Genomic DNA, 21,854 nt, shown 5'->3' on the forward strand with positions numbered 1-21,854 from the left:
GAGAGAAACAGTTTTGAGTTCAGTGGCCCTTCATCAGAATTGGATGCTTGATGACTAGCCTGGGCACGATGGAATGAAAGGCCATTTTCTGCATTGTAAAGCCCATATGACTCTATGACTTTGAGCTGTGTTGTACTGGAGTGGTGGATGGGGTTGGCAGGGCTGTCCCTATGTATCTTAAATGAAGAGAGTGAGGCAAAGGGGTTAAGAGAGCAAATTTTGAATATCATGAAAGACGTGGCATCCAACATTGCTGAGGTCAACTGGGAAAGATTATTCACACAAGTCTGTTAGTTTTGAAGGGAGTCAGGTTTTAAGTTGTCACAGGTGGAGCATTATATTTCTGTCATTTTTTATGTTCCTTTCTCCTACTTCTAACTGCAGGTAAATCTCATGTAGAAAATGGGGATTCGAATTACACCACGGTACCTGGACCACCTTTCAAGGAGGTCTGGCAGGTTAACCTTCGACCCCGGGGCCTGGGCCAGACGCGGAACATGAGCGGTATTTACCGGCTGTGCCTGACAGATAAGACGGTCAACCTGGTGAAGCTGAACTCTGATGCTGCAGCTGTAGTGCTGCAGCTGATGAACATCCGTCGGTGCGGGCACTCGGAGAATTTCTTCTTTGTGGAGGTGGGGCGCTCGGCGGTGACAGGGCCTGGGGAGTTCTGGATGCAAGTGGATGACTCGGTGCTGGCCCAGAACATGCACGAGACCATCCTGGATGCCATGAAGGCCATGAGCGAGGAGTTCCGGCTGCGCAGCAAAAGCCAGTCATCGGGCTCCAACCCCATCTCGGTGCCGACCCGCAGGCATCACCAGCTTCCGTCCAACCCGCCCCCTAGCCGGGTGGGCTTCACCATGAGGCGGGGAGTGCCCACCTCACCCGGGCAGCGATCCAGCTTCACCCGGGCACGGACACCCAGCGACGGCAGCGGTGCTGCCTCCTCCTCTTCCTCCCGCCCCCCCTCTGCTGACGAGTCACCTTCCAGCCCTCCACCCCGCCAAGGAATGCCCGGGGCCCACCCTCCCCCGGTTCCGTCCCGCTCAATCTCTGACCCGGCCTCCAGCCCCCTCGGCCTCCCCCATGGTGGCTTCTCCTCTTCCTCCTCACTGCCCTCCTCCTCCCCCTCCTCCTCCTCCTCCTCCGATGGCGAGGGTTACGAGTCCAGCCCTGGCTCGCCAGCTGCGGGTGGACGGAGCCCCCTCCGTGACTATGTGGCCATGGGGGGCGGTCCGGGCTTGGCGGGGCACCGGCAGCCGCAGTGCCAGCGGCGTTTGCTGAGGAGGGCTGGCAGCCGTGGAGAGGAGGAGGAAGAGGCCGACAGGGGCCTGACCAAGCAGGCCTGGTCAGCCAGGGTTGTCCCCGAGCCCACTGAGAGAGGCCGCGGTCAGGCAGCAGACCAGGGTTATGTGGCTATGCTGCCTGGGGTGATGCCACCGGGAGATGGTGACGACGACGACTACATGGCGATGACCCCCAAAGGCCCTTCTGCCCCTCGGCAGATTGAGAGCCCGGGAGCAGCAGCTCTCGCGGGGGGCTACGTGCTGATGTCGCCCAGCGGGAGCTGCTCGCCAGATGGCTGGGCCCGGCCCCTAGGGGGCGGCAGTGGTACAGGAGGGGCGGGTGGTGACTACATGAACATGTCACCTGCCAGCTGCTCAGCCTCCAGCACCACCCCCTCCTGCCACCAACGCTGCACCCCCAGGCCTCGCAAGGATGGCCCCACCCCCCCTGACCACCACCCCCACTGCTACCACTCCCTGCCCCGCTCCTACAAGCAGCTGGACCCGGCTCTCTCTGCTGCCTCGGGACACCTCGTACCCTCCTCCTCCTCAGGCTGCCTTGCACCCTCCACCTTGGGCCACTTTGCACCTTCCTCCTCTACCTCCTCCTCCTCCCCAGGGCGCCTTGCGCCCTCCTCCTCCTCAGGACGCCTTGCGCCCTCCTCCTCAGGACGTCTCACCCTCTCCTCCTCCTCCTCAACTGGCAGCAGTGAGAGCTTGACAGAGGCTGAAAGTGGGCAGCACCTCACCCGCCGCCAGCCTGGACCCTCCCTTGACCTGGTGAGGGCCACCACCCTGCCTCGGCGGAGAGAGAGCTCACTCCCTGCTGAGCCCCAGAGCCCGGGCGAGTACGTCAGTATCGAGTTCCGGGGCCCACCGGGTACCGCGTGCTCCCCAGCTGGGCTTGCCCAATCCATGGGAGGACCCCGAGTGACTCCCTCTGAGTATATCAACATGGATTTCAGGCCTGAGGCCCATCCTCCACTCGGCCTGGTGAAGAGCTCCCATGGGGCCCTGGCCCAGACCTGGCGGAGGTTGGGCAGTCCAGTTCCTGGTGACTCAGCCTGCCCCCTGGTGGCAGCCTTGCCCGAGGTGGCCCTGGACTCCACTGGGGAAGCGGGTCCCGGAGCCCGGGGGGTTTGTGCCGAGCCCCAGCGACGCCGGCGTCATTGCTCCGAGACCCTCTTGACCACCCTCCATGCCCCTGGGCCCTCAGCGACCTGCTCCCATCTCCCTAGGCGCAGGGGCTCTACCTCCTTCGAGGGCGCTGATGATGGAGATGTAGCCACGGAGGCTCCGTGTGCCGGAATGTCGCGACACATGTCTATTGGCTTCGAGAACGGCCTGAACTACATCGACCTGGATCTGGGAACGGACAGCGTCTGCGCTGATGTGTCTGCCTTGCAGCCGAGACTTTACACCCAAACCAATGGGAGTGGCACCTTGAACACGTATGCCAGCATCGACTTTCACAAATCTGAAGAATTGAGAAGCCATAAAAGTAACAAAGACGGTGAGTGGACTCTGTGTTACCTGGTTTCTATCAGTCAGTCATGTCTGTTGTAAATCCCAATGAGGATGGATTCGTATGTAAACATGTCACGCTGTAATATAATGGTATGTAATGTTAGAATGCCCTCTGAATTATAATCTATTATAATCTCTCAATCATCTGAGCAAAGGGCTAGCTGATGCATATGTGTTGAATTCCTCATTGGGATATAAAGTGAAGTTGTTGAATTTGAAACAAGAATTCTAAACCTTATCAAAAGAAACAACAAAGGTTCATATACTGCGTATGCACCAATGGACTGCATAACCATTTAAAGGCATGACAGTATATTTACAATACATAATATTTTAAGGCATGTGCATCCATTGCAAAAATTCTGCATTCCATCATGACACAACAAGAAATGTGGCCCAGCCATGGCTAACAAAATATAATAGTAGATACACGGGTAGTAGTACAAAGTTGCTGTGAAATGTAGCATGCAAGAAACCTAAAAGTAGACTGCAAGAGCTTCTTTAAATATATTGAAAGAAAATAAGTTTTGTGTAGACAAATGTAAAGCTGAAATGAGAATTTATAATGGAGAATTAGGAAATGGCAGCGAAATTAAATAACTATTTTACAATTACGTCCTGGAAATATTGGGAAAACAAGGGTTTTTGGGAAGGATGAATTGAAGGAATTTAATGTTAATGAAAAAAATGTGCTAGAGATAATGAATGCTAATTAATGCATCCCGAAGCCTGATAATCTAAATCCAAGGATACTAAAAGAAGTGGCTATGAAAAAAGTCGATGTGTTGGTTGTCATCTTTCAAAATTCTGTAACAGTTGCAGCAGATTGAAGGGTGGCAAGTATGACTCTACTATTTAATAAAGGAAGCAGAAAAGAAGAAATTACAGACTGGTTTGCCTACTATCTCTAGGAGGAAAATGTTAGTGTCCGTTGAAAATAATGTGATAACGGATGTTTCGAATGAACTTATACATTCAAAGTCAACTTGGATTTATGAAATGGAAATTTTGTTTGACTGCAGTTTTTTGAGTATTTAACCTAGAATAGATAGGGGAGAACCAGTGGATGTGGTGTATTTGGATTTTCAGAAAGGTTTTGATAAAGTCCCACATGAGAAGTTTTGCTCAACGTCAAAGCACTTGGAATTGGTGGTAGTATAGATTGAGAATTGGTTAGCAGACGGAAAGCTGTGGAGGCTGAGTCACTGAGTATATTTCAGAAAAAAAATCAATGATTTCTAGAGGCTAAAGGTGTTAAGCAGTATGGAGAGAGCAGGATAATGGTATTGAGACAGAGGATGATCATGTTGAATGGTGGAACAGGCTCAGTGGGATGAATGGCCAGTTCCTGCTGCCATTTTCAATGTTTCTTTATTTAATTGTGCCTTTTGTGAAGTGCTTTGTGATACTGTTGCTTCATTAAGGGATTTACGTAGCTGTGAGTTGTAGTTAGTTTAGTTGCATATCCTTGTTGCACTGATGATCGAGGAGCCCCTGAAATTACAGTAGTTGCTCATACTTTGATTTAAACCAGGACTGTGTGTGTGTGTGTGTGTGTGTGTGTGTGTGTATGTATGTATGTGTGTATACATATACGTGTGTGTCAGTGTGCCTGCTATGCCCTTGTGCGTATGTGTCCGTGTCTGTCTTGCTATGTGTGTCTCAGTGCGTTGGTAGCAAAGCATTGGTGTCAATGAGGTTAGAGTTGTGTGGTGCCATGTGTGAAATCCTGTCTCCTATCTGTGGAAAGGTAATTTGAGAGAGTGGCTGAAGGACGCAGGCACCTGTAAATCCAGCAACCTAACCCGAGCCAGGGCTCACTGGAGAGAGAGGAAACCACACATGCTCCATACTGCTGGAAGAGGATGGGTTAAATTTCCCTGCGCACAGCTGAGCTTCAATTCCTGCATGTCCTTCACAGCTTTTTCTCTCCCTCATCTCAAAGAGAGAATAGCATGTTTTATGAAGTAGCTGTGAGTGCAAATGAGTGAAAAAGCATTTAACACAGCCCATGTCTGTCACTGCTCAGATCTCTCACAACACAACAACAATGAATGAGTCAGTGAGACTAACGTGACGCATAGTGTCTGTGAGAAATTAAACAGGCGCAGGGCAAAACAGTCAGCACTCGTGGGCTCAAGTGGGTACTGATTTTTGCCTTTAGTAAACGTGGCACAGCCCACACAGGATGTCTGCCTTCACCATCAGTATCACTCCGTGAGTCACTGTCTTGTCACTAGCAATCAGAGACTCATGGATTCAAGCCCCAATTGGGTAACTGCACATTGTACTTCAGACCAAAATAAATCTGAGACCGTGTAGAGGACATGCTGCATTGTCTGAGAAACTTTTTATTTTAAACGGAGGCCTTGCCTGCCGTCTCAGACTGTACAAAATAGTGCAGGTGTTACTGTTTGAGTGAGTTGGATTAACATCAGTAGAGACACAGTCAGTAGCACCGGGGGTGAGGGGTGACTGAGTGATACTGTGAGGGAGCTTTCAGTAGTGATACAGTCAGTAACACAAAGGCATGCTGAACTGTTTAGTAATTTTAGAATGTACCTGAGTTGACACATTGGATGCCTTCTTGTCAAAGGCAATTAAGCAATGGATGGGACAGGACTAAATTTCTTAAGCAACAGTTATCTTCACAGAATATTGAACGAAAGCTGCAATGCACATTCTGCTCAATTCCCTGAAACATGTTCAATCCAGAGAGAGAGGTGCTTCTGCCCCCTAACCATCTGGGACTGACTTGTGCCTTCGTTATCAGGTGATGTCTTAACCAAAACTCCCGAAGATATGCAGGTTAGGTGGATGCTAAATTGCCCATGGTGTTCAGGGATGTGTAGATTAGGTGGGTTATGAGGGAACGGTCTGGGTGGGATGCTGTGAGGGGCAGTGTGGACTTGTTGGGTCGAAGGGCCTGTTTCCACACTGTAGGGATTCTATGATTTTCTATGATTTTATGAAAACTCCCCATCCCCAGCCCATCACCAGCACTACCCCATGCAAAGCACTGTGGGAATACCTGACAAGTGCGAGCGCCATTCCCAATGATCTTCCAGTTTCCACCCAACGCTGGACCCTTGCTCTGGAGAGCTCAGAGCTGGGTGTAGATACACGGTGGGGAGGTGGGGGGTGGGGTGGCGGGTATCCAGGCCTGGGGCTTGCCTTTGACTCGGGGCAAGGGATTCAAAGTGGATTTGTTGGGTTGGTTTGAGCTGGGTGCTTTCCATTATCAACCCCCCCCACCCCTCCCCAGTAGCCATCAGAGGCTGTCGGTTTGGTTGGAGCTAGAACATGCAATAAGTGGACGGTTAGGTCTGTGTTAGGGGGTGCACGGGAAAGCCATTTTTAAAAAAAACACAGTCGTCTCCATTCTGTGCATCGTTTTTTACCTGAGACTGTGTACTCATTCACCCAAGCACTGAAGCCAAATGCAAACACAATAATGGGAGCTGTCAAACACACATTGTACACAGACAAGATAAGAGCTATTGTGGTCTTGTCTTCAGGTACAATTAGCCTGTGATTAGCCACACTGTAATCAGCCGAGTATTAAAACAAGCAGATTACTCTTTAAATGTATGCTTAGAGCCCTAATTATATCATGGGATACAACATGTGAGGGACACCATTCTGCTCTTGTGTCTGTGCTAGCTTTACAAAGCATATCCCCTTGTCAGTCCCACTCCCCATTTGTCTCCAGTGAGTTCTCCGGATGTGGTAGTGTAGGGGTAATGTCACTCAGCTAGCAATCCTGAGGCTGCAGCAATTACTTTGGGGACACAGTTTTAATTCCCATCTCAGCAGCTGGTGGAATTTAAATTCAATTAATAAATCTGGAATTGAAGTTAGTCTCAGCGGTGGTGACCATGACAACCATCAGTGATTGTCAGAAATATCCATCTGGTTCTTTAGGGAAGGAAATCTGCTGTTCTGACCCAATTTGGGCCTACCTGTGACTTGAAGCCTTCAGTCAATGTGGTTTCTTTTTATCTTCCATCCGAAATAACCATGTGAGCCCCTCAGTTCGAGGGCAATAAGGATGGGCCACAAATGGTATAAAAAGAATTATGCCACATGAGTACTGAGGGAGTGCCACACTATCGGAAGGTCAGCGCTGATGGTGTGCCACAGTTTTGGAGGGTCAGCGCTGAGGGAGTGTGTTCTGACAACAAGATTTTCTCAGTCGGTGTTTAAGGGAGAGTTCTAAACTCCCTAAATACAATTCATCTGTCATCAAACTTTGCTGAAACCCAGAAGAACCCATAAAGACTTTGGGAAGAGAGACTAAATTCAGATTTCGGATGATCAGTGGCCTCTGTCAGGACAAACATACTTCCAGCATTTCAGCTTCGCCAGTGTTTAGCTGTGAATAACTGGTGACTGCTCTGACACTTATGGTCTTATGGCAGAGCAGTTGTGTTATTGTGCATATTTAAGCTTCTAAAGATTCAAGTCCAGGAGGTTAACTTCAAACATAGTGTACAGGACAAGCTCCAGAACTGATTAAAAACTCAAAAGAACTGCGGATGCTGTAGATCAGGAACAAAAACAAAGTTGCTGGATTCTGAGGATGGGTCACTGGACCCGAAACGTTAACTGTTTTTTCCTTCACAGATGCTGCCAGACCTGCTGGGCTTTTCCAGCAACTTTGTTTTTGTTCCAAGCTCTAGAGCTGCTCCAGTGCACTTGTTTGTGGCTGTCATTTTCTGTTGCCTTTGGAAATGATTGTCCACCACAGGAGATGACCATTTAGGCCCATCGTCTTTCTGAATGAACTGTCTAATACAGTAACCCCACTGTCACTGGTTCCTTTGTGGCCCTGCAAATAGTACCTCTCCCTTCCCTATTTCTGGTATTTGCACAAGGATTACGCAAATGTCAAACTCCAGTCAGCACATGGCCTTGTTGGGCAATCAGCTGATTACATTCGATAAATTAGTCACCGTTTGAAAGGTTTCTCCTGCCCACCCCAGCTGGGTATCTCTCCAGGAGGTAGTGTTCTTCACAGTTTGTAAAGGAGTGGAAGGGTCTGAAATACTACCCTAACATAACAATTCTTGATGTTGAGAATGTGCCAAGTAACTTGCAGTGTAGCATTCTGCTCTAAAATGGCGTTACCTCTCTGTTCCTCACCCTCATTCTCTTGACTTTACTCTGCCTCTCTGTCCCTTGCGCGCGCGTACACACACGCACACACTCTCCTTTTCTCTTTCCCTTTCTTCCTCTCTCTCTCTGTCTCCACTTCTCTCTCTCTCTTGCAAGAACTAGCACAGCATTTCATGGCAATGGTGGCAGCCGACTTGAATTGGTCCAGAATATTTTAGAAGGTCGAAGGTTAGCGAAAGAGCTAGCTCTGTGTAATTAAATACCTTCCCTGCAACCTTTTGTTGATACAAAGTCAAACTTTCAACCAGTGTATATTAGACAGTAAGATCATGAAAAGTAAGAGCAGAAGGAGTCTGTTCAGCCCATTTGAGGCTGCCCCGTCCTTCAATGAGATCATGGCTGATCTGATAATCCTCAACTCCATTTTCCTGCTTTTCCCCATAACCCTTGATTCCCCGACTGATTAAAAATCTGTCTGAGCCCTTGAATTCACTTAATGACCCAGCCTCTGTGTTAAAGAATTACACTGATTCTCTGCTCTCAGAGAAGAGTTCGGGTTTAACTCCCCCCCCCATCCCCCCCCCCCCCCACCCTCCCCATGCCCAGATCCTTAAGCATAAAGTCCCAACACACAACCCTCAGTGGCGTGCTGTCTTTCAGAGAAGACTTTCACCTAGGGTCCCTGCTTGTCTTCTCAGGTGGACATTAAGGATAGATTGAAATCGCGATAAGCTGAATGGCAGGGATCTCACCCACTACCCCTGTAACCCTGCATTTACCACGGCTAATCCATGGTTTCTATCTTCTATAGGAGATAGGCAAGGTGGCCGCGTCTGTAACCCAGTTGCTCTACACCTTGTTATCTCTTTGCTAAAAATATGCTGTGTTTAAAAGGAAACACGCACACAAATGGAAGCAGTGATTCAGCGAATAAGTGAAAATGTCTGCTTTTTTCAATCTACAATGACCTGACCCAGTGCTGGAAAAGGCATTGAAAAACATTGGGAGTCAGTTCTGGGAAAGCTCAGCAATCTCTTTCTGCTTGGTGTGCCGTTCCTGGGCAGGTGCAACGCAGTCCCCCAAGCTGTCGGCACAGTCAGACAACTTTCCCGTATATTTGTGCTGCGCTATCAATGCTGTAATATTCTCCGGGTCATTGGGTACCTCTGTTGAAGAATGTGCTGCATCTACTGGTGCAAGACACTTGTTAGACCTCAGCTGGAGTATTGTGTACAGCTGTGGGTGCCACATTACAGGAAAGATGTGAATGCATTTGGAAAGAGTGCAGAAGAGATTTACAAGAATGGTCCCAGGGATGAGAAACTTCTGTGATTAGGATAGATTGAGGAAGTTGGGACAGTTTTTGGAGAGAAGAAGACTAAGAGGAGATTTGAGGATACAGGTAAGAAGGACCTGAATTTGAAGTTGCGTGATGATAATGAGCAGGCAATCTGTGTTAGCATCGCTAATGCAGAAGGTCACAGGTCTGAACCCCACCCTAGAGACCTGAGCCCGTAATCACGGTTCATGCCTCTTTAGTGCTGCACGAAGGGAAAGCTGCTAACTTTCATAGAATCCCTAAAGTGTGGAAGCAGGCCATTCAGCCTGTCGAGTCCACACTGACCCTCCGAAGAGCTTCCCACCCAGACCCAACCCCCTACCCTATCCCTGTAACACTGCATTTACAGTGGCTAATCCACCTAGCCAGCCCACTATGGGCAATTTAGCATGGACAGTCCACCTAACCTGCATGTCTTTGGACCAGAGACCCGGAGGAAACCTACACAGACACGGGGAGAATGTGCAGACTCCACACAGACAGTCACCCGAGGGTGGAATCGAACCTGGGTCCCTAGTGCTGTGAGGCAGCAGTGCTAATCACTGAGCCACTGTGTTGCTTCTGTGTCTGATGTGAAACTGAAGCCACTTTCGTGCTATCAAAAGGAGGATAGAACCCATAACCAGTGTGTTGTTGAAGAGTAGGCAATCCTATTGCCAAATTCATCCCTCAGTGGAAGCAAACAGTGAACTAAAAACAGGATAACTGGTTGCTTATCCTGCCTTGCTGTTCATGGCATCTTGCTGTGCTCAAATTGGCTGTCATGTTTGCGAGATCAGAATGATATTTGCATTTGAGAAATGTGTTGCATTGTCTGGAAAGCATTTGGGCCGTTCTGAAGATGTGAAAAGGAATTAAATTATTAAAAGATTTGTTCCTTCTGGCTGATGTTGTTAAGAAAATCAAATGCCAAAGGCATCTGTGGTGGGTAATTTGGCACTGAAACCGTCAAAGAGCAATTCTGAGAAGCCTTGGTAGTTCTTTGAAAGTCTGTATCCTGCTCTGCAATAAATAAAGACAGAGTGCCCCACCAGCCTGTGGCAGCAGCATGAGCTTAGAGTGAGGGATGGTTCCTAGAAGGAAGTTTCCAAGTTTCAGGAAACTTGACCATCCTATTGTGGTCAGAGTCAGCCAGGAGAGGGGTTAGCACATTCTGATTCTCTGACATGACTGAACAGGGAGAGAGATGCGGGGAGTTTACTGCTTGGGATTCTAACTCTTTGAAACTGGTGTCTGCATCAAACACTCCTAGCACGGTGTTCGTAAAGCTGTCTCTATTCTTAAACTGAAAGTAAGCTTCCCTGACACTGTCCCCATCAAACATTGCAGGACCTGGACAGTACAGGGTTAAATGCAGAGTAAAGTTTCCTCCTCCTCTTTTAAGCTGAAAGTAGAGCTCTGGGTAAAGAGTTCTGTCCTCATCACAGTCCTAAATGGACTCTCCCTATCCTTAGACTGTGATCCCCAGTTCTGGACTTCCTGGTAATCGGAAACATCCTTCCTGTGTTTACCTTGTCTAGTCCTGTTTGAATTTTATAGGTTTCAAGAGATTCCCCCTCATTTTTCTAAACTCCGGTGAATATAGTTCTACCTGATCCAGTCTCCCTTCATAAGTCAGTCCTGCCATCCCAGGAATCAGTCTGGTAAACCTTTGTTGCACTTCCCTCATAGCTAGACCATCTTTGCTCAGATAAGGAGACCAAAACTCCATACAGTACTTCAGCTCTAGAATAGAGAGTGGAATGAAGGAGCAGGTAATCCAACCACAAATGCAATTGCCTGTTGACAACCGTTTCCTTCCAAAGCTGCAGAACCCTTTGCTACCTGACAAAAAACTCGACTCCATGCCATGTGAGGTCAACGTCTTATGAGGAGGTGTGAAAGAGGTGGGAATTTACGGAGAGAATTCCAAAGGCTTGATTTGAAGGCACGGCTGCCAGAGATGGGACGATGGGAATTGGAGGATGTGAGCGGGCTGAGGGACAGATTTGAAGATCAGTAGATATTGGTGAGAATTGTTGGAGGGAGTTTGCTGCACTGCCAGGTGTATTCCATTTTGGGGGAGGTAGGGGTAAGTAAGGAGGGCCCCTCCTCTTTCTGGGACGGAGAATGTTCTGTGTTGATGGCCGGGATCATTGCTGAGCACGTGCATTTTCCAGGCGGATTCACAGAAGTTGGTGGGTGCTGTGGGAGGCCGGGGAGGGGGTGGTTGGGGGGTGGTGGTGGGTCTGTGGGAGGCAGGTGTGGAGTTTCTCAATTTGCAGCTCATTAACACCTTTTGCTCCATCTGCTTCAGATGTCGATTTATGGTAATGGTGTGAAAGACAGCACATCCAGGTCAGGTGGAGTTAACCCTTTCCTGTGTGTGTGTGTGTGTGTGTGTGTGTGCATTTGCTTGAGTGTAACAGGAGCTTACACTGAGATGCACATTCACGGGGCTGTACGGTACCAGACAGGAGTGAATCATTCCCTTTTACACACTGTTGAACACATGTACCCAGTTGCTTTATAAATAGACTGGGAATAGATTGGCGATGAACTCAGGATAGTTGAAAACTTCCTATCCAAGCTCTCAACAGGATCATCACTTACAAAACTGACTTGGAGTTATAGAGATAGTAAGAACTGCCGATGCTGGAGTCCCAGAAAACAGTGTGGAGATATCTCCCTACATCCCTCCCTAGGTGGAAAGGTAAGTTAATAGAGGTTTACAGAGAGATATTGATAGGTTAAGTCAGTGGGAAAAATGTGGCAAATGTGGAAAAAGGTATAGCCATTCCTTTTTGGAAGGGGGAGTAGATGACAAGTTTTATTTAAATGGAGCAAAACTGCAGAAAGTTGCAATGCAAATGGACTTGGGAGTCTTTATGCACTAAGCATAGAAAGCTAACACACAGCGGCAACACAGGTAATCAGGAAGGCTAATGGAATGTTGGCCCTTATTTCAAGGATTATAAGAAGCGGGAAGTCTTGCTGCAACTGTACAAGGTGCTGGTGAGACCACATCTGGAATAGTATGAGCAGTTATGGTCCCCTTATTTAAGGAAAGATTGAAAGCTGTTCGGAGAGTGCTCACTAGGATGATCCCTGATGTAGAGGGATTGTCTTATTAGCAAAGGTTAAACAGGTTGGGACTGTACTCACTGGAATTTAGAAGAATGAGAGGTTTGATTGGGTAAGTACTAAGAGGATTTTCTCCCTCATGGGAGAGTCTAGGATCAGAGGGCATAGTCTCAGAATAAAGGGGCACCAATTTAAGACTGAGATGAGGAGGAATTTCTTCTGAGGGTTGAGAGTCTTTGGAATGCCTTACCACAGACAGCTGTGGGAGCAGAGTCTGTGTGAATTTTTAAGGCTGAGAGAGAGAGATTCCAGGGATTCCAGGTTTACAGGGAAAGGGCAGGAAAGTGAACATGAGGAATGTCAGATCAGCCATAATCCTATTGAAAGACAGAGCAGGCTGAAGGGGCTGAATGGCCTACAACTGTTCTAATTTCTTATGGCATTATTGTCTATCTCTGTATTCCCCCACCAGCTCCGACATCCCTCCATATCTCTGTAAACTCCTCCAGCCCCTACACCCCTCCATGATATCTGCAGTGCGACTGTATGTGTGTGTGTGTGTGTGTGTGTGTGTGTGTGTGTGTGTGTGTGTGTAGGGTGGGAATGGAAAATGTAAACAGCCGTTTTATTATGTACATATAACCAGCAAAGGTCTAAGTACAGGAGATTGATTCTGAACAATGTTTGTCAGTCCAGATTCTCTAATCGATGAGTCATTCGTCAAATTGTTTGTGTACCTTGTTTTTGTGTTTGATTCATAGAATCACCTGATGCTAGGGTTGTAGTGGTGGAGGTCAATGATAGCTGGGAGAACACGATCCAGTTTTACCCACTCCCCATCCCTCCAATTTCTGCTCCCACTTGTGGAACCACTTAAAATTTAACCTTTTTGAACCCTCTTGGGCAGTGGTTCCAGATCACAACAACTCACTGCATTGAAACAGGAAAATCTCATTTCAACTTCAACTTCACTGACAAATCAGCAAAAATCTCTGTCCTTTTGTTATCACCTTCTCATACTAGTGGGTCCAGTTTCTGGTCTATATCATTCTCTCCTTCCTCTCTGTGTAAAATACTGCCACAGTCTGACCCAGTAAAATTGACAATCGAATATGTGACAGTTTTCCACAAACGGGAGACAATTTAATGTTAGATTCACAAAGGTGAAGGGTCAGTCTTCCAGTAAAATCTCACCTATGCTACCCCAATTAAAAAGAATCTTATTTTATTCATTAACGGGATGAGGGTATTGCTGGCTAGGCAGCATTTATTACCCGTCCCTAACTTCCCAGAGGGCAGTTCAGAGTCAACCCATAAATAACCACTGGCACATGTGCAAGAGAAGTTCACCCTGGTATCTTGGCACCAGTTTTTACCCTACTGTCCCCTCCCCTCACCCAACGTCACTTGCAAAAATGATGTTGTGGATTATTCACACATTGCTGCTTGTGGGTTATTGCTGTGCACAAGCGACAAGTGCGGCCACAGAGGGCTAAGAGGAGATCAAACTGAGGCGTTGAACATCACGAGGGGGTTACGAGCAAACGAATGAACTGATTCCAATGGCAAGAGGGTCAGTCACCAGAAGGGACACAGATTGAGGAGAGTCGGGAAGTGAACCTGTAGAGGAGGTGAGAATACTTCTTGATGCAGCATGTTGTTGTGATCCGGAACAGGCTGCACGAGGGGGCACTTGGAGCAGATTCAAGAGCGATTTTCATAGAAACGTAACAACTAGGAGCAGGAGGAGGCGATGGCCTAGTGGTATTATTGCTGAACTGTTAATCCAGAGACTCAGATAACATTCTGGGGACCCAGGTTCAAATCCTGCCACGGCAGATGGTGGAATTTGAATTCAATAAAATACCTGGAATTAAGGATCTAATGATGACCACGAACCCATTGCCAGTTGTCGGAAAAACCCATCTGGTTCACTAATGTCCTTTAGGGAAGGAAGCTGCCATCCTTACCTGGTCTGGCCTACATGTGACTCTAGACCCACAGCAATGTGGTTGACTCTTAACATTTAGGGTGGGCAATAAATTCTGCCTGGTCAGCGACGCCATCATCCTGTGAATTAATAAAAAGGAAAAAAAAAGAGTAGGCCATTTGGCCGTTTGAGCTGATTCCACCATTCAATATGATCATGGCTGATCATCCAACTCGGTGTCCTGTTCCCACTTCCTCCCTTTACCCTTTAATTCATTTGGCTTAAAGAACTATATCTAACTCCTTCTGGAAATCATACAATCTTTTGGCCTCAATTGCTCTCTGTGGCAGAGAATCCCTTTCAAAAGGCGATTTAGAGAAACACTGGAAGGGGAAGAGTCCTTGAATACTGTGTACAGTTTCATCTCCTTTTTTAAGGAACAATGTAATTGCTTTGGAGGCAGTTCAGAGGAGGTTTACTGGATTAGTACCTGGAATGAGAGGCTTATGTTATAAAAGAACAGTCAGAGAAACTGGGCTTGTTTTCACTGGAGTTTGGAAGAGTGAGGGGTGGTTTGATTGAAGGGTATAAGATCCTGAACAGTCTTGACAAGATAGACATGAAAAGGATATTTCCTGTTGTGGGTCAGTGCAGAATTAGGGGACACTGTTTTAAAGTTAGGGATCACCTTTTCAGGGCAGAGACGCGGAGAATTTCTTTCAGAGAATCATGTGACTTTGGAACTCTGCCTCAGTGGCAGTGGATATTTTTAAGGCAAGGTGTGTCATGATTGTAACGTGGTCAGCCATGTGGACACATAGAATACAAGTTCCCTGAATGGGGCTGTTAATCAGGGAGCCCTGGCTGACAGATAAGAACAGGAGTACCAGACATTCAGTTCACTCTGAGAACTGGCTCTGCCGGAGCTGGATCAGGGTCAAGGACTCTCCATATGTAAATAATGGGTGAGTTGGTGATGTGATACCGGCCTCTGTGGAATTATTTCAGTGGTGATGAGAGGAAACAATGCTCCTGAGGGAATTCACTGTAATTTGTTTGATCCCGCCGTTGAAGACTGGGCCCAGTATGTGGAAACAATATGTCATCGTTTCTGGGCAAATGACATTGGGGTAGATGAGGAGCAATGAATAATTCTCCTGACAGCTTGTGGACCCACAGCTTTTTTTAGTTATTAGGAACCTAACTTTCCCCAGGGCACCAGATACTAAAACTTTAAAAGAATTGACGGATTTAGAATCATAGAATCCCTACAGTGTGGAAGCAGGCCATTCAGCCCATCAAGTCTGCACTGACCCTCTGAAGAGCATCCCACCCAGATCCAACCACCTACCCTGGCTAACCCACCTAGCCTACACATCCCTGGACACTATGGACAATTTAACATGGCCAATTCATCTAACGTTCACACCTTTGGACTGTGAGAGGAAACCGGAGCAACCGGAGGAGGAAACCCACACAGGCACAGGGAGAATGTGCAAACTCCACACAGCCCGAGGCTGGAATCGAATGTGGGTCCCTCGTACTGTCAGGCAGCTGAACTAACCACTGAGCCACCATGCCGCCCATAGTTAAGGAATATTAGTGACTCCAAACCTCCTCTAATTCTGAGACACTATCAGTTTTACTCAGCAATTCGAGAACCAGGGAAATCGACATCGGGATTTTTGACCCGGTTAAGACAACTGCCAGAGGCATCTGACTTTGGTTTAACCCTTCATGAGATGCTGAGAGACCGTTTGGTACATGAACTAACGATATAACTATGCAAAACCAACCAGCTGAAACCCAATTGGACTTCAAACAGGCACTGCAATTGGTTTTATTGTTGGAAAATGCAGCAAGTAGAGCATATGAGTTACGGGTATTCCGATGGAAGTGGACACCCTCGCCAGGCCGACTGAGCTTGGGGAACACCATTTGAGTGAAGGCAATTGTATAGCGTCACTCAGGACATATCCTGAGCAGAGGGACTCTGGGTCAGCCCACAGCAAAGCCACAAAACAAAGTCAAGCCTTGGCCAATTGGTGGAAACTTTCTCCAGGATCTGGGCCAGCAGGCAGTTGTAGTTGCTGCCAGTATGCGGACTTGAGACAGCAAAAAAGTCCCACTAGACCTAAATTGAATAAGAGAACTCACAGGCCAGAATCCAGAATAAAATGGGAACAGATGCTGTCAGGGAAGAGCACTATAGAAATGTGGAGATTGTTTAAGGAATGCATACTGTGTGTGCTCGATATGTTTGTCCCTAGCAGGCAGGGAAGATGCGGTCAAGTGAGGGAGCCTTGGTTCTCAAGAGAGGTCGAATGACTGGTTAAGAGGAAGAAGGATACTTATGTAAGGTTTAGGAAACAAGGAACGGAAAAGGCTCTAGAGGGATACAAATTAGCCAGGAAGGAGCTGAAGAAAGGGCTTAGGAGAGCTATAAGGGGGCATGAGAAAACCTTGGCAGATAGGATCAAGGAAAACCTCCAGGCTTTTTACACGTACGCGAGGAATAAGAGAATGATCAGAGAAAGGGTAGGGCCGATCAAGGAATTTGTGCACGGAGCCTAAAGAGATAGGAGAGGTCCTTAATGAATACTTTTCTTCGGTATTCACAACTGAGAGGGACCTAATTGTAGGGGAGGACAGTGTGAAACTGGCTGGTAGGCTAGAGGAGGTGGATGTTAGTAAGGAAGATGTACTAGGAATTTTGAGGAACCTGAAGTCCCCAGGGCCTGATGAGATTTATCCAAGGATTCTATGGCAAGCGAGGGAAGAGATCTCAGGGCCTTTGGCGATGATCTTTTTTGTCCTCACTGTCCACAGGTGTAGTGCCGGAAGATTGGAGAGTGGCAAACGACATTCCCTTGTTCAAAAAATGTAATAGGGATAACCCCAGAAATTACAGGCCAGTTAGTCTTACTTCAGTGGTGGGCAAATTATTGGAAAGGGCTCTGAGAGATGGGATTTATGATCACTTGGATAGGCATGGTTTGATTCGTGATAGTCAGCATGGATTTGTGAGGGGTAGATCATGCTTCACAAACCTTATTGAATTCTTTGAAGAGGTGACTAAACACATGTGGATGAAGATAGAGCAGTGGATGTGGTATACGTGGATTTAAGTAAGGTGTTTGATAAGGTTCCCCATGGTAGACTCATGCAGAAAGTAAGGTGGCATGGGATAGGGGGAAATGTGGCAGACTGGATTCAGAATTGGCTGACCCTTAGAAGACACAGGGTGGTAGTGGACGGAAAATATTCAACATGGTGCTCAGTTACGAGTGGTGTACCACAAGGATCTGTCCTGGGTCCTCTTCTATTTGTGATTTTTGTAAATGATTTGGATGTAGGAGTGGAAGGGTGGATTAGTAAGTTCGCGGACAATACGAAGATGGGTCGAGTTGTGGAGGGCTGTTCTAGGCTACAAAGGGACATTGGTAGGATGCAGAGCTGGGCTGAGAAGTGGCAGATGGAGTTTAACCCTGAAAAGTGTGAGGTGATTCATTTTGGAAGGATAAATTTGAAAGCAGAATACAGGGTTAACGGAAAGATTCTTGGCAGTGTGGAGGAGCAGAGGGATCTTGGGGTTCATGTTCACACTTCCCTGAAAGCTGCCACCCAGGTGGATAGAGTTGTTAAGAAGGCATTTGGTGTATTAGCTTTCATTAATAGAGGGATTGGGTTCAAGAGCTGTGAAGTTATGCTCCAGCTATACAAAAGCCTGGTTCGACCACATCTGGAGCGTTGTGTCCAGTTCTGGTCGCCTCATTACAGGAAAGATTGGAAGTGTTGGAAAAGGTGCAGAGGAGATTTACCAGGATGTTGCCTGGAATAGAAGGAAAGTCTTATGAGAAAAGGTTGAGAGAGCTAGGGCTTTTCTCTTTAGAACGACGAAGGATGAGAAGTGACTTGATAGAGGTGTACAAAATGATCAAGAGGTATAGATAGAGAGGATAGCCAGAGACGTTTTCCTAGCTATTACGAGGGGACATAGTTTTAAAGTGAGTGGAGGTAGATATAGGGGAGACATCAGAGGTAGGTTCTTTACTCAGAGAGTGGTAGGGGCGTGGAATGCATTGCCAGAGAGGGTAGTGGAGTCAGCCTTATTAGGGGCATTTAAGCGGCTATTAGGTAGGCATATGGATGATAGTATAAGGTAGGGGTGGAGCTTAGATAGACCTTAGGTTTAGGGTAAAAGTTCAGCACAACATTGTGGGCTGGAGGGCCTGTACTGTGCTGTACAGTTCTATGTCTATGTCTATTCCAGGAGAGTGCACAGCCTGGATGGTTCATCTACGTCTGGTTTGGAACAGTTAAATTGTTTAGCAACATCCAAATCAGAACCAATCAAAGTAATTGTCTAGTTAAATTGTCACCCAGTTCTAATGGAGGTTGATACCGGTGATTGCAGAACCAGTCTTCAACAAAATTCACTCTGGACTCCATCCCTTAACTTTGTGCAAGACCTTGGCTAGACTGAGAACTTATCCTGGGGCGCCTTTACAGATTAAGGGTACAACTTCAGTTCTGGTCCTGGCAAAACTGAAATAGCTGGTGATGATGGGGGAAGCCAAAAGACTGTCACAACCATAATTGAGACCTTTTCGGAACCGGAAAGACCAGATCACAGTAGAGGACGGCATATTATTATGGGGTGCAAGGATGATTGTCCCAAGCAAAGTTCACCACCAGATACTGGCTGAACTCCACCAGGGTCATTCAGGGCTTTCCAAAATGAGGATGTTGGCAAGACGTTATGTTTGGTGGTCAGGATTGGATGCAGATATAGCCGCATTGGTGGGGCAGTGCCCAGAGTGCCAACAAGGACAAAAATTACCTCCAGCAGCTCCCCCACATTCATGGGAATGGCCGGGTAAACCCCGGTTATACTTCGACAGTACAGGCCCTTTTGTGGGCTCAATGTTCTTAGTAGTTGTAGATGCCCACTCAAAGTGGCTGGACGTGCATGGAATTCATTTGTAAAACGCAGGGACGACGAGAGAAAAACTACACGGGTCTTTTGCAATACATGGACTCCCGGCAGCATTGGTTGTAGATAATGGGCCATTGTTTACCAGTGGGGAATTTGAGTATTTCCTAAAATCGAATGGTATTTGACATACAAGGATAGCCCCATACGATCCGTCATCCAATGGTCTGGCAGAAAAAGCAGTCCAAACTTTGAAGGCAGGTTTAAAGAAACAGCCTACAGCTTCACTAGATACCAAACTATCCTGGTTCCTATTTGATTACAGAACCACCCCTCATGCTGGGATAACCGCAGCAGAGTTGCTACTGGGGAGAAGACTCCACATCAAGTTAAATCTGATCTTCCCAGACCTGAGGGGAGAGTGAAACGGCATCAGGAATGCCAGTGCCGGACACGAGAAACATTTACTTCAGGGGATGAAGTTTGGTGTAGGATCCACGGGAATGGCCCTGCATGGGTAAGCGACATGGCCAACGAAAGCCAGGTTCAGTGACATATAAAGTTTGGGTAGATGTGATGGTCCTGAACAAGAATGTGGACCATGTGAAAGCTGCAAACTTGCAAACAGTACGGGAGCAAAATGTACCCAATTCCTCGACAGCCACTCCCACTGTTCCAGAACCTGTGGGTCCTCCCTCTCCATTGAGCATTGAAGCTACCATGGAATCTGAGATAGCCACAACAGATGTTGCTGCTACGATGCCTTTGCTGCTTGAAGAAGAGAATGAATTTCTTCCAAAATTATCTGGGAGCAAGAGACAAGCTATTGTGCATTACACAGCTCGTATCAGAGGCAGACTGGGAGCAACCTGACCCAGTGCTGAAATGCCCTTGGAAGAGCTGAAAAGAAAAGAACCAGCCAATGTCCTCAGACTCAGAGGGGGAGGGATGTAGTGATTATAACGAGATCCGCCAGGTAATCCTCACAGAGTTCCCTAATAGGGGCTGTTAATCTGGTCCAATCAGGGAGCCCTGGCTGATAGATAAGAACAGGAGTGTCAGAGGAGGTGTCCGTTCTAAGGAAGGGTTACTCGACCCGAAGCATTAACTCTGATTTCTCTCCACGGATGCTGCTGGGTCTGCTGAGTTTTACCAGCAATTTCTGTTTTTGTGTCAGAGGTTCCGCTCACTGAGAGCTGGATCAGTGTCAAGGGCTCTCTACGAGTAAATAAAGGGTGACATGGTGATGGGATACCGGCCTCTGTGGAGTTCTTTTGAGGTGGATAGATTCTTGTCAGACGGGGAATGAAAAGTTATTGTCGGGCAATGCGTAAAATACAAACAGATCAGACATGATCTTATTGAATAGAGGAGCAGAATCAAAGAGTGGAGTTTCTGCTCTTAATTTGTATGCTCGTAACTCTCCCAGATCTTTACCTCCCTTGAACTCTGGCTTCGATTTTCAAATTGCTGTGCCAGTGACTTCAGCTCCTAATACCCATAACTTTGGTATTCCCTCTCTGCCATGCTCCTTTAAGACACTCCTTTTAAAAACAAACCTCGACTGTCTGTCCTGGTATCCCCCTCCACCACCAATTTCTGAGGTGGCTCAGTGTCATATGTTTGATAACATTCCCTTGCAGTCCTGTAGGACTTTTCACTTGTTTCAATGGGCTACGTAGGTGGCTGTTAGTAACGCAGGCTTCTAAATGGACACCATGTTAAACAGTCAAGGAACATGGGAGGTGGTTTATTTTCACACCAAAAGATGTGGAGAGACAACATACAGTCGGTTCTGATATGATGCAGTAGTTCTGTTCTTGTGCGATCCCACGTTATAGCGAATACAGGTAAGGAAAGTTTGTGTTCTACAAATAGTGGTCTAAATTCTTCAATCGCATTAAAGCCAATTCTCATTGAAGAAACAATTTGTAAAGGAGGCCCAGGAGCAGACTGCACCAATCATTGGAGGTGACAAGACAGTTTAAAAATGCAGTAATAAAGTTTACAGACTTTTGGGCTTTATAAATTGAGGCAAACAGAACAAAGCAAAAAAAAAAGTATGTTAAACCTTTATAAACCCCACGTTGAGCCTCAGCTGAAGCACTGCTTCCAGTTCTGAGAACTGCACTTTCTTGAAAAGTGTAAAGGTATCCGAGAGACTGCTGAAAAATCTGTTAGTCACACCTGGCATGTTTCAGGATGTTTCTGATGCTATGTAAGTACAATTTGCTATTGTTACAAAGGCCAGATTTAAGAAAGGAAGAAAGAAGTTCTGCAAATGTACCCTTGAGCTCTGAAGGTGAGAGAATCAACCCGGGTCAGGTGACTATGGTGACCCCATTGGTATTTCGGATTTGTGAAGTGTAGGTGAGAGAGAAAACAATTCATGTTAAAATAATAGTGATAATTGCCATTTCTCAGAGAAACATTAATCAGCATCAAGAGAAACCTGTTCCAGAGACCCCAGTTGTATTTGCCCTGTTGCTTTAATGGCTGCTAGCCCCTACATGTTCAAATCTCATGACGGCCATAGGCTTTATTGAGAATTAAAAGGATTCCTAAAGTGGATGTTGGGACCTAAAGTGGGTTTTCAAGCAGAAATCTTTGGTAACAAACTCTGGGCAGCATTGACCATTCGCAGAACTCAAT

The 21,854-nt window shown here is 46.9% G+C and overlaps 1 protein-coding gene across 1 annotated transcript in view; it reads left to right on the top strand.

Annotated features, from left to right (window-relative positions):
• Positions 1 to 21,854, top strand: part of LOC109916967 (insulin receptor substrate 1-B-like) — a 67,898-nt gene that overhangs the window by 12,463 nt on the left and 33,581 nt on the right. The window contains exon 2 of the mRNA XM_048620268.1: positions 385 to 2,802. Coding sequence (XP_048476225.1) covers positions 385 to 2,802 — 2,418 coding nt within the window. The remainder of the gene's footprint in view (positions 1 to 384; positions 2,803 to 21,854) is intronic.

This window comes from Rhincodon typus, chromosome 45, assembly GCF_021869965.1.
Source record: "Rhincodon typus isolate 14 chromosome 45, sRhiTyp1.1, whole genome shotgun sequence".
NCBI lineage: Eukaryota > Metazoa > Chordata > Chondrichthyes > Orectolobiformes > Rhincodontidae > Rhincodon > Rhincodon typus.